General features: G+C 39.0%; 1 protein-coding gene across 1 annotated transcript in view; it reads left to right on the top strand.

The window, feature by feature from the left end:
- Positions 1–13,145, top strand: part of LOC122559852 (solute carrier organic anion transporter family member 3A1-like) — a 290,872-nt gene that overhangs the window by 189,321 nt on the left and 88,406 nt on the right. Inside the window, exon 2 of the mRNA XM_043709972.1 lies at positions 5,491–5,589. Within this exon, the coding sequence (XP_043565907.1) occupies positions 5,491–5,589 (99 nt within the window). The remainder of the gene's footprint in view (positions 1–5,490; positions 5,590–13,145) is intronic.

The raw sequence follows: 13,145 nt of genomic DNA, 5'->3' as shown, positions 1-13,145 counted from the left end.
GAGAACTTGGATAGATACTAATGGGCTACTGGTTACAATGAACTATTATTTTGGTCACCAATGACCAGAGGAACAGCAGAGAACACGAACTGCTTTATAATGGAACACAGTTTTCTAACCTGGAGCTATGTACCCTATAGCATAATGAAATATTGTAATTGTGAGGTTTACTTTAATGTCATATAGCAGATATTTTAATTTTATTTTCAGAAATTAACTGTATTGATAAACTTTATATCTTTGGTGTTTGTTTAAGTAACAGCTAATACACAATTTGATTATTGTTCTTGGTAAACATTAACTAGCACAATCGTGTAACAGGAGAACATTGTTTCTACAGTGCAAATCCTTATGTAGTGACATATTAGCTAGAATCCCCACTTCTGATGAATAAGCAGTTTATAACCTTTAATATAAAACATACGGTGTATAGGTGTCACCTAAAGGAAAGCACTGTATACAGCGTTGTTGATAAAATTACAGTTTATGTTGTTTTATCCTCTTTATAGAACTCCAAAAGGCTATTAATGAAATTGATTCTATTGTAACCGTAAAGCCATTTTCTTGAAATAAAGCACAAAGACAACAAAAGTTACTTAAAACCCAAGACATCATATTAGCCTTTCGCAACCATCAGCGCACCATGACATATCAAGTCACACTAAAATAGCAGGAACCAGGTGCACACCCCCGTATTGAACTTTAAGTGATTTAGCACCCATCAATAATCTTTCTAGGATGGCCAGTTCTTCAAATGCAGCTTAATGTAACTTCAACTGTTAATTTTCCATTCTGGTTGTGTAGATTCAAACTGTACTTCAATAATTGGCATATTTGTATCACATATATATTCTCCATGTGACACATATGCCACATAATATGATTTACATTATTAATGCCTTTATTTAAGTTAATTTCCATTTGGGCATCATTGTACTGCAGGCAACTTTTTGTTAGACCTTCAGGACATCCTGGAGTCACAAATGAGATCAGTATCAATTAGGACAAGTTGTTTGCACATGTGTATCCTGTTTCAACCCCTAATCCATCATCTCCAACAGGTTAAAACTTTTAACTGCCTGTTTTTATTTAATCACCCTGCTCCCATTTTTATCAATTGTGTCTGAAATCACAAGCATAAGCATTCTTCCTTTTGATTGTTCACTTTATGCTGATAAATGTAATGTGTAAATTATTACAGAATTCACATTTGTAATTTATGTGCAGGCTGCTGAAAGGATGATTTACATTGTTAGTTTAATTTCTTATAATGTAACTGTGATGGAGTGTGTTATCTATATTACAGACTTTTGTTTAAAACTTGATTTTCAAGTAATTAATTTGGACGTCTGGTGTGTCCCACCACATGTTGAAAAGCAACAGTGCTCACTAATGACATGTTACGCATACATGGCTCAGTTTCAGTGGAATAAATATATTTTATATGTTCCCGGAGGCAAGTTTTTCAATTCTTAGTTTAAGTATGAAAGAAAAAAGATGTAATTCAGAGTTCAATAAACATCAGATGCTTTCCAAGAAAAAAATTCACACAAAAGTTGTTGTTCGGGCTAACAAACTTTTAGAGTACTGACGTGCAACCAAATCAGCATTTGACAGACAATGAAGGGTTGGGTGCAGCTTGAAGCAGTGTGGCTGGCAGGGGCTTTGACTATAATTCATCGTGTGAAGTTTTCAGCTCAAAACATTAAACCAAAAATTCATTGCATCTTTTTTGATATTTATAAACTTAATTGCTGCAATTGCTCACTGTAACTCATAAAAGGTAAAATGGCACACTTATAAAAAGTGCAGGAAGAAAGGGGGTATTTGTCACAGTGATCTGGCCAATTCTTATCTCTCAGCCCACATTGCTAAAGACATATTATCTTATGTTTTGTTGCCATTTGTGATACCGCCCTGTGTGGAACTTGACTGCTGTGTTTCCTAATCTCAAATCAATGGCTACACTTCAAAGGTACTTCATGGACTGTGAAGAACTTTGGAAAGCACTGTGGTCATGAAAAGTGCTTGTTACGTACAAATGTCTTCTTTCTTTCTGCTATGGTTTGGTGAAGAAATAGCAGAATAGTGGGAACACCTCTGGGGAAATTCTACACCATGGGGACAGCCTCAATGGCTACTCATAGTAAAAGAGAAGATTTATTGAAATTTTGAGAAGATATTGCAACACTATCAGTTTTTCCTTTGGATTTTCAGCATCTACAATGTACTGCTTTCGCTACCTTGATACTCTTCTGGTTAAAAATATTTTTTCTCTAATGCCCAGTCTGTATCCATTATGAACAAGCAGAAAATATATTTAATTCCTTAACCACTCAAAATCTTCCACAATCTTAAACAATTCAACTAGCTTTTCTTCACAATAAGTATTGTATTGATTAAAAGATCTGTAAGTTGACATACTAATACAACATCAGATTTTCAATAGTATAAACTTGTCTTAATTTGTTTCATGGAAAGTGAAGAAAGAAAAGCAAGTGGTAGAAATCTGAGATAAAAGCTGGAAATTCACATTAGGATAATCAGCATTAAGAGACAATATGGAGATGTGAAAATGTCATTTGATGCAATTTGAGAGAAGGCCACTTTTGGAAAGCTATATTTGATGCTGTTTCATGCACAATGCTGGATAACAGAGAACTGGTTCAGCTCTATGCTCTATCAAATGTAGGTGACATTGATGTTCTGACTGAGCTGTAAGTTAGGAATGTCAGTTTGATATTCACCTGACCTTGGCTAAGAATCCAGGAAGCAACATCGCACAGCAATACGACATATATATTACGACCAATCGGAATGGATTAGTACCTGATTACTTTGCTAATAATAACATTTCCAGCAAACATCTTTCCTGAAGTGATACATGGTAAAATCTTGATTTTGACAAAAATAGTAAACATTTGTAATGAGTGTTGTCATGTTCTGATAATTTTCTGTTAACCACTTTGCCACATGAATTTTCTGATTGTGTTAGAAAACATCCTGACTTTAAGTAATGAAAACCAATTGAAAATAAGGAACAGCTCAGGCAACAACAATAACTAGGAAAAATAATTAAGTTTCTGTACTGCAGCTATTCATAGAAATGGTAACAGATGTCTTTTGAGACTTCAAGTGGTGTTAACATCTCAACTTGTTTTTCACAGATTGGTTTCAACTAGACCCATGCTTCACACATATAGCTTATATTATACAATGAATAAATTATATACCAACCCGCCTAACTGACATATGCCAAAAAATGAATTGATATCTACGAAGGGTGATTCAACTTTAGTTCAGTAAAACAAATCTGATAGACAAATTAGATGCTTCAAGTTAAACTTAGGAATGTACAAGTTAGAAACAAATGTAAGCCTCCATTCAATAAGATCACAGCTGATTTAATTGTGCCCTTAACCCACCTACCTATCACCTATATGCTTATTAGTCAAGAAAGAACTATTCTTACTAATTTTAGTAAAGAAGTAGCCGGCATGAGTAAGATGTATTACTAAGTTTACAGATAGCACTAAAAATTGGAATAACTATAGGATGTGATAGGATGGGCAGAGGGAAACAGTTTCCTCTGGTAGGAGAGCATAGAATATAGAAAAAATGACCTTGAAATTAGAGTGGGTCAATACAGTGATGATGCTTCACACAAAGGAGAGTGGAAATCTGGAACTGTCTCTGAAAACAAAGTAGTTGATGCTCGGCCTTTGAAAACATAACTGACTTTGAACGATTTTTGTTAGCTAAAGGGTGCCAAAGGATGTTGGAGCAAGGAGAGTAAATGAAGTTTATGCAGATTCACCACGATGTAGTTAAATGCCGAACTGGGTCAAGTGGCTGAAAGGCCTATAATTGATCCTATATTTCTTCCTATCCCCTTTTCATCTCTGTTTGCTGCTTTTCAAAAAATGTCACTTTTTGTAAAACATCATGAACATTTAGTGAAAGTTGATTTTGTCAAAGCAATGCTAATTTTATTAACAATTAATTTATGCAACGTTTTGCAACCGCCACAGTGCAATCAGCAAATTTTTCACGCCAAGTCAAACATCGAGTTAATGAGCTTAATAAAATGGATTGCTATTGCAGGCTCACTCGCCCATCTGTGTCATTGTTGTTTCTTGCAGTAAACCAGGCTTGGGTATTGGGGGTGGTCTTAAATTGGAAATGATTTTGCAAAGTGGCTTCTGACAATCTATCTATGGGCCAAAGACTGAGTGATATCCATTCTGACTGCAAATAATCGCACGGGTAATTTTGTCATCTGCAAATGTTTTATGACATTCTAAAGAGCACAAACAGAAAGACTACTGGAAGTAGTTGTCTCAGGATTTTGTCCTAAATATCTTTAGGCCATACTCTAACAAGTATCAATTCTGGCCTGTTGCCCTAGAGGGTACAAGAGTCATATCTGGCTTCACCACACAAGTTGTCAAGGGGCACTTGTTTCATACTCTTCAGAGATTTGCATTTATATCGTGCCTTTCACCACAGTGCATCCTAAAGCCAATTAATATGTTTTAAAATGTAAGACACAAGATTTAAAGGGGGACTTCCCCTCTATTTGTTGAATCCCGCCCTGCTCTCGTAACACACTGCAGGAAGCTACATTGCCCTTGGAGCTGTTGGCCAATCTGATTTGTCAGCAGCTTCAACAGTCCAGACAATGCCCAAGCTCCACAGTGGACACTGCCCTGACTAAAGAAAAAAGCTAGAAGAGGAGAATGGTTCCCCAAGATGGTAGCTCTCAGGGTTTTTAAGAGTCAGTAAGATTTCCAGAACTCATTGGAGTGTGGGCAGATTCTGTTGGACAGATAGCATGGAAGGATTGGGGTGGCATCTTGGAAAGGGTCGCCCTTGATGAATACAAAGCATTCTCTGAATGAAATGTGTCCCCTCAATCCCACCTCAGTTCATATAGACCTTTAAATATTGCCTGCCCACTTCTGCTGACTGACTTTGTTGATCTTGAATTATCTACTTTACAAATGATGGGCTGGTTGTGGGTTCTGTATCTGCCCACAGATTGGGGGTGATTGCAGGTTAAGAGGAACCCTCCAACCACACGGGATGAATGTAGATTTCCCAGTTTCCTCATTTCCCTTCCCCTCACCTTGTCTCAGTCTCAACCCCTGGATTCAGCACCGCCCTCTTAACCTGCAATCTTCTTCCCGACCTTTTTATCTCAGCCCGCTTGGCACACCAGCCTCATTCCTGAAGAAGGGCTTATACCCGAAATGTCGATTCTCCTGCTCCTCGGATGCTACATGGCCTGCTGCGCTTTTCCAGCACCACACTTTTCAACTCTGGTCTCCAGCATCTGCAGTCCTCACTTTCTCCTATGGAATTGGAAGAGTTGTTTTTGAAAATGTGTTGTAATATCATACTGAGAACTCTCTCTAAAACTGTACTGGCTCTAAAAGTAATTGTTGTTTTGATCAGTAATAACTTCTATTTTCTTTTACCCTTGAACAGGTGTCTTGTTCACTACCATGTTGTTTGGCCCTGCGTTTGGTTTTATGTTGGGTTCCTTGTTTACAACAATTTATGTGGATGCCATCTTCATTGACACAGGTTAGTCTTAAACATTGTGATGCGAAATAATGCATTATGCACTGTGATGTAAAGAATGAATCGTTTGTCGAGTTTTGCTGCTATTTGAATTCATCAAAAAGTAAACATGCATTGGTTAACTGTCAGGACGCATCTCCCATTGGTAAAATCAAACACAGGTTACATGTCAGAGAGAGAGGATCAGCACTCTGAACAGCCAGAATGCTAAAACCAAAACAGACCAGAGAAAAGCTGAGCTGGGAGAACTGGCCACTCGCCTTTCAATGTACAAATGCTGTTAGCTATAATCAAATTGGCCCTGATACCCATACAAACCAGACACCCCAGAACCTCTGCATTTATGACCACTCTCAAGAAAAAAAACCAAAGACAGAATCACTTCATGAAAGGAGCAGCATCGTAACACCTACCCCCTTAAAACAAGTCACCAAAGATGGCTTCATTGGAAACCCCCTAATCTTACACTGTTAGTGCACTACAACACATATAATTACATTGACTATAAACATGCAAACTAAATTCTATTAAAGTCTATCTTACTCCTGCCACCAAAGCCTCTGTTTCTTATCCAAGTCTCGACAATGCGTCGGCAGTCACGTTTTCTCGACCTGCCAATTTTCAAATTGAATGGCTGCAGCAACAAGCTCCACCAAAACAGTCTGGAACTTTGTCCTTAAATTTCTCCTCAAATTTCAATGGGTTATGATCAATGTATATAATTGTCTCAGATACATTACTGGACATAAACATTGAAATGCTGTAATACAAACATCAAGCTCAAAGTCCCCTTCTCAACTGTCAAATATTTCTGCTGATGAATGTTCAATTTTCTGGAGAAATACATGATAGCTCTTTCTGTTTTCTCATCCTCCCGTAAGAGCACAGCATCAACACCCACATCACTCGAATTGATAACCACCTTGAATCAAAGCAACAGTCTTTGTAACTGCACTGACTTTGAGATAGTCCACACACAACCATTGGCTACCATCTGGTTTTAGCAGCATTACCATGGGTGAGTTCCAGTCACTGTAACTCACTTTGATTATGTCACCTTAGAGCATGCATTTAATCTCCTTTTGAACCTGTTCCAACTTTAGAGGGTTATGTCTACAAGGATGTTGCTTAATTGGAACAGTATTTCCTATATCTACATAATGCATAATTAAGTAAGTACTTTCCAGCTTATATCCACATCTCTTCCCATGTGATTGCAATAATTCTTTTAGGTCATTTTGATTTTCCTCTGGAAGATCATAGAGTCGTAGAGATGTACAGTATGGAAACAGACCCTTCGGTCCAACCCGCCCATGCTGACCAGATATCCCAACTCAATCTAGTCCCACCTGCCAGCACCTGGCCCATATCCCTCCAAACCCTTCCTGTTCATATACCCATCCAAATGCTTCTTATCCCAATTTTTGACAACTTCCTCATTGTCCAATTTAATCCCTCCCCCCCCTTAATTTGAGACATGTCCAATTTAGAATCCTCTGCACTTGGCTCTTCACTCTGTGTTGTAACCAATAACACAGTCTCCTTTTACTTTCCTTTCCTGTCAAAATACCTTTTGAACATATTCACATGACACACTTTATGAGATTTAGATTAGATTAGATTACTTGCAGTATGGAAACAGGCCCTTCGGCCCAACAAGTCCACACTGACCCGCCGAAGCGCAACCCACCCATACCCCTACATTTACCCCTTCTTACTTAACACTACGGGCAATTTAGCATGGCCAATTCACCTGACCTGCACATCTTTTGTGACTGTAGGAGGAAACCGGAGCACCCGGAGGAAACCCACGCAGACACAGGGAGAATGTGCAAACTCCACACAGTCAGTCGCCTGAGTCGGGAATTGAACCCGGGTCTCTGGCGCTGTGAGGCAGCAGTGCTAACCACTGTGCCACCGTGCCCCCCACGGTGTCTGGAGTCCTTATCAAACAGTTCACCTCTCTCAATCTCCTTTTGACTTGATAAAGTCCACTAAACCTTACTTTTAAAGGTTCACCTATTAGTGGAAGTAATACTAACACTTTATCTCCAAAACCAAAATTGCAAGTTTTTGATTTCTTGTCTGCTTCCTGTTTCAGTGTTTGCTGTGATACTTCTAAATGCTGTCTAGCTCTATGTAATAATTCCTGAAAATTTGACACATAGCCCAAATACGTGGTCTCTGAATTCTGACTAACCAAATTCTCCTTAATCAATTTTAGTGGTCCTCTCACTTCATGCCCAAAAAGCTAATTCAAACAGACTGAATTTGGTTGATTCCTTTGGTGCATTTCTGTTGACAAAAAGTACAAATGGAATTTCGTTATCCCAATCACTGGATAGTCTTGTCGATAGGCCCTCAACATTGTCTTTAATGTCTGATGCCACGTTTCTAGTGCTCCCTGCAATTCTAGATGGTGTGCAATAGATTTGAATTGTTTTATTCCTAAGCTGTCCATAATTTCCTTGAATAACTTTGATGTAGAGTTTGACTCTTGATCTGATTGTATCTCTGTGGGTGGTCCATATCTCGTGAAAAATTTGAGTTACTCCTCTACAACCCTTTTAGCTGTGACACTGTGTAATGGAATGGCCTCTGGAAACCTAGTGGACACATCCATTATTGTTAACAAATACTGATTCCCACTTTTTGTTGTAGGTAGGGGTCCTATGCAATCAATTAAGACTCTTGAAAAAGGCTCCTCAAATGCAGGAATAAGTATTAAAGGTGTGGGTTTTATTACTGCCTGTGGTTTTCCAATTGCCTGAAATGAATGACATATCTGGCAAAGTTCAACTCCATCCTTGTGAAATCCAGGCCAGTAAAACATTTTTTGTATTTTAGCTTGAGTTTTTCTTACCCCTAAATGACCTTCTACTGGTAGTTCATGTGCTACCCACAACACCTCCTTTCTATAACTCACTGGCAATATGACTTGATGAACTTTTGCCCATTTCTCATCTGGCTGAACATATGATGGTCTCCATTTTCTCATTAAGACGTAATTTTTAAAATCGTAGCATTCAGGGATACATTCGGATTCTACCTCTGTGTATGTTTTTTGATACAATTGGTTTAGTTTCTCATCTTTCTGCTGTAACTCAGTTAATCTCTCTGAACTCTGCTTTGTCATCTGTTTGCTCCTGGTTTGTCTCCACGATTTGATCAAACAGGGTTTCTGATAATTCCACTTCAACTTTCTTATCTGTACTCTTTGATCTCTCCTGTTTCGGCTGGTGACTTTGGGACCTCATTACCACACAGCCTGGACAAACCTTAGGGTATGTGTTCTCCAATACCTCAAGTTGCCTGAGATTCCACTGGCTTTTCAATTGAAGTAGACAGCTCTCCTACCTGTGAACCAGCTATATCATTAGCAAGCACAAATTGTATTCCTGGAGTTGAGACTGTCCAGTACTCCTAGCATGACTTCTCCACTCTTCACTGAACACCCTAACCTCACTCTACATAGAGTCATAGAGACGTACAGCATGGAAACAGACCCTTCGGTCCAACCCGTCCATGCCGACCAGATATCCCAACCCAATCTAGTCCCACCTGCCAGCCCATATCCCTCCATACCATTCCTATTCATATACCCATCCAAATGCCTCTTAAATGTTGCAATCGTACCAGTGTCCACCACTTCCTCTGGCAGCTCATTCCATACCCGTACCACCCTCTATGTGAAAAAGTTGCCCCTTAGGTCTCCTTTATATCTTTCCCCTCTCACTCTAAACCTATGCCCTCTAGTTCTGTACCATCGTCTGTGTGAAAAAGTTACCCCTTAGGTCTCTTTTATATCTTTTCCCTCTCACCCTAAACCTATGCTCTCTAGTTCTGGACTCACCCACCCCAGGGAAAAGACTTTGCCTATTTACCCTATCCATGCCCTTAAAATTTTGTAAACCTCTATAAGGCCACCCCTCAGCCTCCGACGCTTCAGGGAAAACAGCCCCAGCCTGTTCAGCCTCTCCCTATAGCTCAAATCCTCCAACCCTGGCAACATCCTTGTAAATCTTTTCTGAACCCTTTCAAGTTTCACAACATCTTTCCGATAGGAAGGAGACCAGAATTGCATGCAATATTCCAACAGTGGCCTAACCAATGTCCTGTACAGCCGCAACATGACCTCCCTATTCCTGTACTCAATACTCTGACCAATAAAGGAAAGCATATCAAATGCCTTCTTCACTTTCCTATCTACCTGCGACTCCACTTTCAAGGAGCTATGAACCTGCACTCCAAGGTCTCTTTGTTCAGCAACACTCCCTAAGACCTTACCATTAAGTGTATAAGTCGTACTAAGATTTGCTTTCCCAAAATGCAACACCTCGCATTTATCTGAATTAAACTGCATCTGCCACTTCTCAGCCCACTGGCTCATCTGGTCCAAATCCTGTTGTAATCTGAGGTAACCCTCTTCACTGTCATAATTGAGCACTTCTTGTCTCACTATGAATTCCCATTATCAGCACTTTTTCTGGCAAAAGTCCCTTAGCGGTACATATCTCCTCATCTTTCAACATTAAAGATTGAGAGGATCCTGTATCTTTTAACATTGTAACCTCTTACCTGTTCCACCTGGCCTATGAGAGTAAACTTTACCTTTGCAGGTATATGGTTTAAGAAGATCTGGCACTTCCTCCGTAACCAACCTCTGACCAGGTTGTACATTCTGGTGCAGCTTCCTAGCCTCCACTGTGTTTATAATTACCACTCCTACAAAATTCACTGGCTTATCCTGTTTTCCTGCACCTGACTTCCCAGTGTTTCTTCTAACCCGCCAACACTGTGATTTCATGTGACCTACTTTATTGCAGTAAAAAAAAACCACCGGAGCTTTTTAACTTCTCTTTCCCTTACAAGGGTTTCCTTTTTACCCTGTGGTAAGTTATCCTTATGATCTTCACCAAGATCTACCTTTCCCTTCCACATGAGGATTTCTTTTTTCCCCAATTTCTATCCCTCACGGATTTAAACTGATGTTGAAAGCCAAACTTTGATTTATGAACCAATTCATAATCATCAGCCATTTCAGCTGCTAATTGTGTCATTTTAACTCTCTGCTCTTCTACACGAGGTCTCACTACCTCAGGAAGTGAAGTTTCAACTACTTCAAAATAATTGTCTCCGTCAGAGCGTTTGCTCTATTTTTAATGCCCTTTCCACTAATCAAAATTATTTTGCTTGATCCTTTCAAACTCAAAGTAGGTTTGACCAGGGTTCCTCCTTAGATTCCTCAAAAGTTGTCTGTAGGATTCTGGCACAGGCTCACATGCACTTAAGATGGCTTTCTTCACCTGTCCATATTTCCCAGATACCCCCTCTGAGTGTGATGCAAATCCCTCACTAGCTGTACCTACAAGTTTTGTTTGGATCAACAAAACCCACTTGGTTATTGGCCACTTCATTTGTTTAGCCAAGTTCTCAAATGAGGTGAAAAAGGCTTCTCCATGCATCTCATCAAGTTTAAGTAATGCTTGAATATATTAAACAGATCCTCACTAGGCCTTTAGCTACCATAGGTTTGCTCATCATCACTTTCTTCCTGACTAAGCTTATCTTCAGTCTTCATCTCCATCCTTTTAAGCTGACTTTTCTGTCTAAGTGCCAATTGCTGAAATTCCAGCTCTCTCTCTTTCCTCTCTCTCCTTTTCTCCCTCTTCTCTCTTTCTCTCTTTCTGTTTTTCTCTGCTAAAGCAATTTGTTCTCTTTCCCTTTCCTCTGTTTTTAATCAAATGTCAAACAACGTAATTCCTTCTTTTTTTTTTAACTCAAGCAGCTTCATTTTCAATCGAATTTTAGACATCTCCAAAGATTCTGATGTTGTTTCCAGCAGGTTTAAATGCTGAGCTATCACTCTAATTATTTCTCTTTTTCTTATGGATGAAGGTAGCTCCAACTCCAGCTTGACTGCCAATTCCAACCTTATTCACCTTTTGTAAAGTCCCCAGAGTCACTTCTTCCACTCCCAGAAAACTCTTAGTGATTGAAAGACCCAAGCATTGTTTGAACTAACTGAATCCAAAACCTGGAACAAACGTCACTAACATCTACCACTCGCTGCCTTTGAGTCCAGCAACCCTAATCCCAAATTGGAACTATTGAATAAATCCTGCAAAGAGCCCTCAAACTGTTATGGCCAAACCCCCTCAAAACATTTCTAGAAGGTAGCCCAGACCCTAAATTTTCTAGGTGTTTTAAGCAGGTGTAAAGTATATATACCAGCAGTGATGCAGCAGAATATTTATACATGAACAACAGAATATAGAATAGCATAACTTAACTGAAAACCTAATCGACTCTATTGCAGCGTAATGATGCTGTTCCAAATACTTGCAACATCTCCATTAACACACCCTTAGCAAAAAAGGTTAAATCAAACACAGGTTCTTACAAGAGAGATGTCAGACAGAGAGAGAGAGAGAGAGGATTCAGCATAGAATGGTTTCTTTGACCAGTACTCTAAACAGCCAGACTGCTAAAACCAAAACAAACCAGAGAAAAGCTGAGCTGGGAGAACTGACCACTCCCCTTTCATTGCACAAGTTTTTTTTTAAAGAACTTGAAAGCCTTTTGCCTGAAGCAGTATTGACCCTGAAACACATACAAACCAGATACCCTGGAACCTCTGCATTTATGATCCCTCTCGAAAGAAAAATCAAGGACAGAATAACCTTGCCAAAGGAGCAGTATCATCACACAATATTGCACTCACTGAAGTATGAGTCTGAATTATGGCCTCATGACTCTCGAGTGACGCTTGACTTTTGACAGACCCAACTTAGGGGTGAAAGGGTTTCTATTAAGCCAAGGCAGAACAGAAAATATATCAAGAAAAAAAAAGATAAATAAAAAAAAATATCATTGGACCATACAGAACTTGAATCATGCTGAAAAAACACACTTAATCAAAGTTTATAATTTTTCAGTCAGACATTCGCAAATATACCAGTGGAAAGAGGAGTAACGTATTTGGATTATATGAGAAGAGTATGTTTATTAATTGGCAGGTGAATTTTGATTAGCAACGATATTGATATGGAGAATACACCAGTTTGATGATGACTGACAGTTAACTGTTAGGCTTTGGTTACATTTAAACCAGGCAAGTTGACTCAGATTGGTTATGTCATAGCCCTTAGAAACAATAGCTATCTATATTTTGTGACCCTAAGAAGTGAGGAAGAGAAGGGCTCAAAATATTCACTTGTGGATGTAGGAAGTTACATATACTAAAACATAGGAACCTATTCCTTGCAGGCAGAAAGAACATGTACACACATTACAGCTTTTTCAAACATAATAGCTGAGAGCCTGTATATTCCTCAAGGTAATGCCTTGACAAATCAGTGTCAACCTGCCTGGTTTACATTTAAGTAGAACTTGTGAGTTAATTGTCTAATGGGTGCATTCTCTATTATGATGTCGAAACCAGTCAAAGTCCACTTGCCAACTAACAAGCACTTTCTTCTCATAAAGTATAAAAATGTTGTTCCCCTTTTCACTGGTACTCTTGTCAATCATCTGATGAATGCAAATGCAAAACTTTG

This window comes from Chiloscyllium plagiosum, chromosome 2, assembly GCF_004010195.1.
Source record: "Chiloscyllium plagiosum isolate BGI_BamShark_2017 chromosome 2, ASM401019v2, whole genome shotgun sequence".
Taxonomy (NCBI): Eukaryota; Metazoa; Chordata; class Chondrichthyes; order Orectolobiformes; family Hemiscylliidae; genus Chiloscyllium; species Chiloscyllium plagiosum.
Note: the sequence above shows the minus strand (reverse complement) of the source record. Positions and strands in the feature narration are given on the sequence as shown.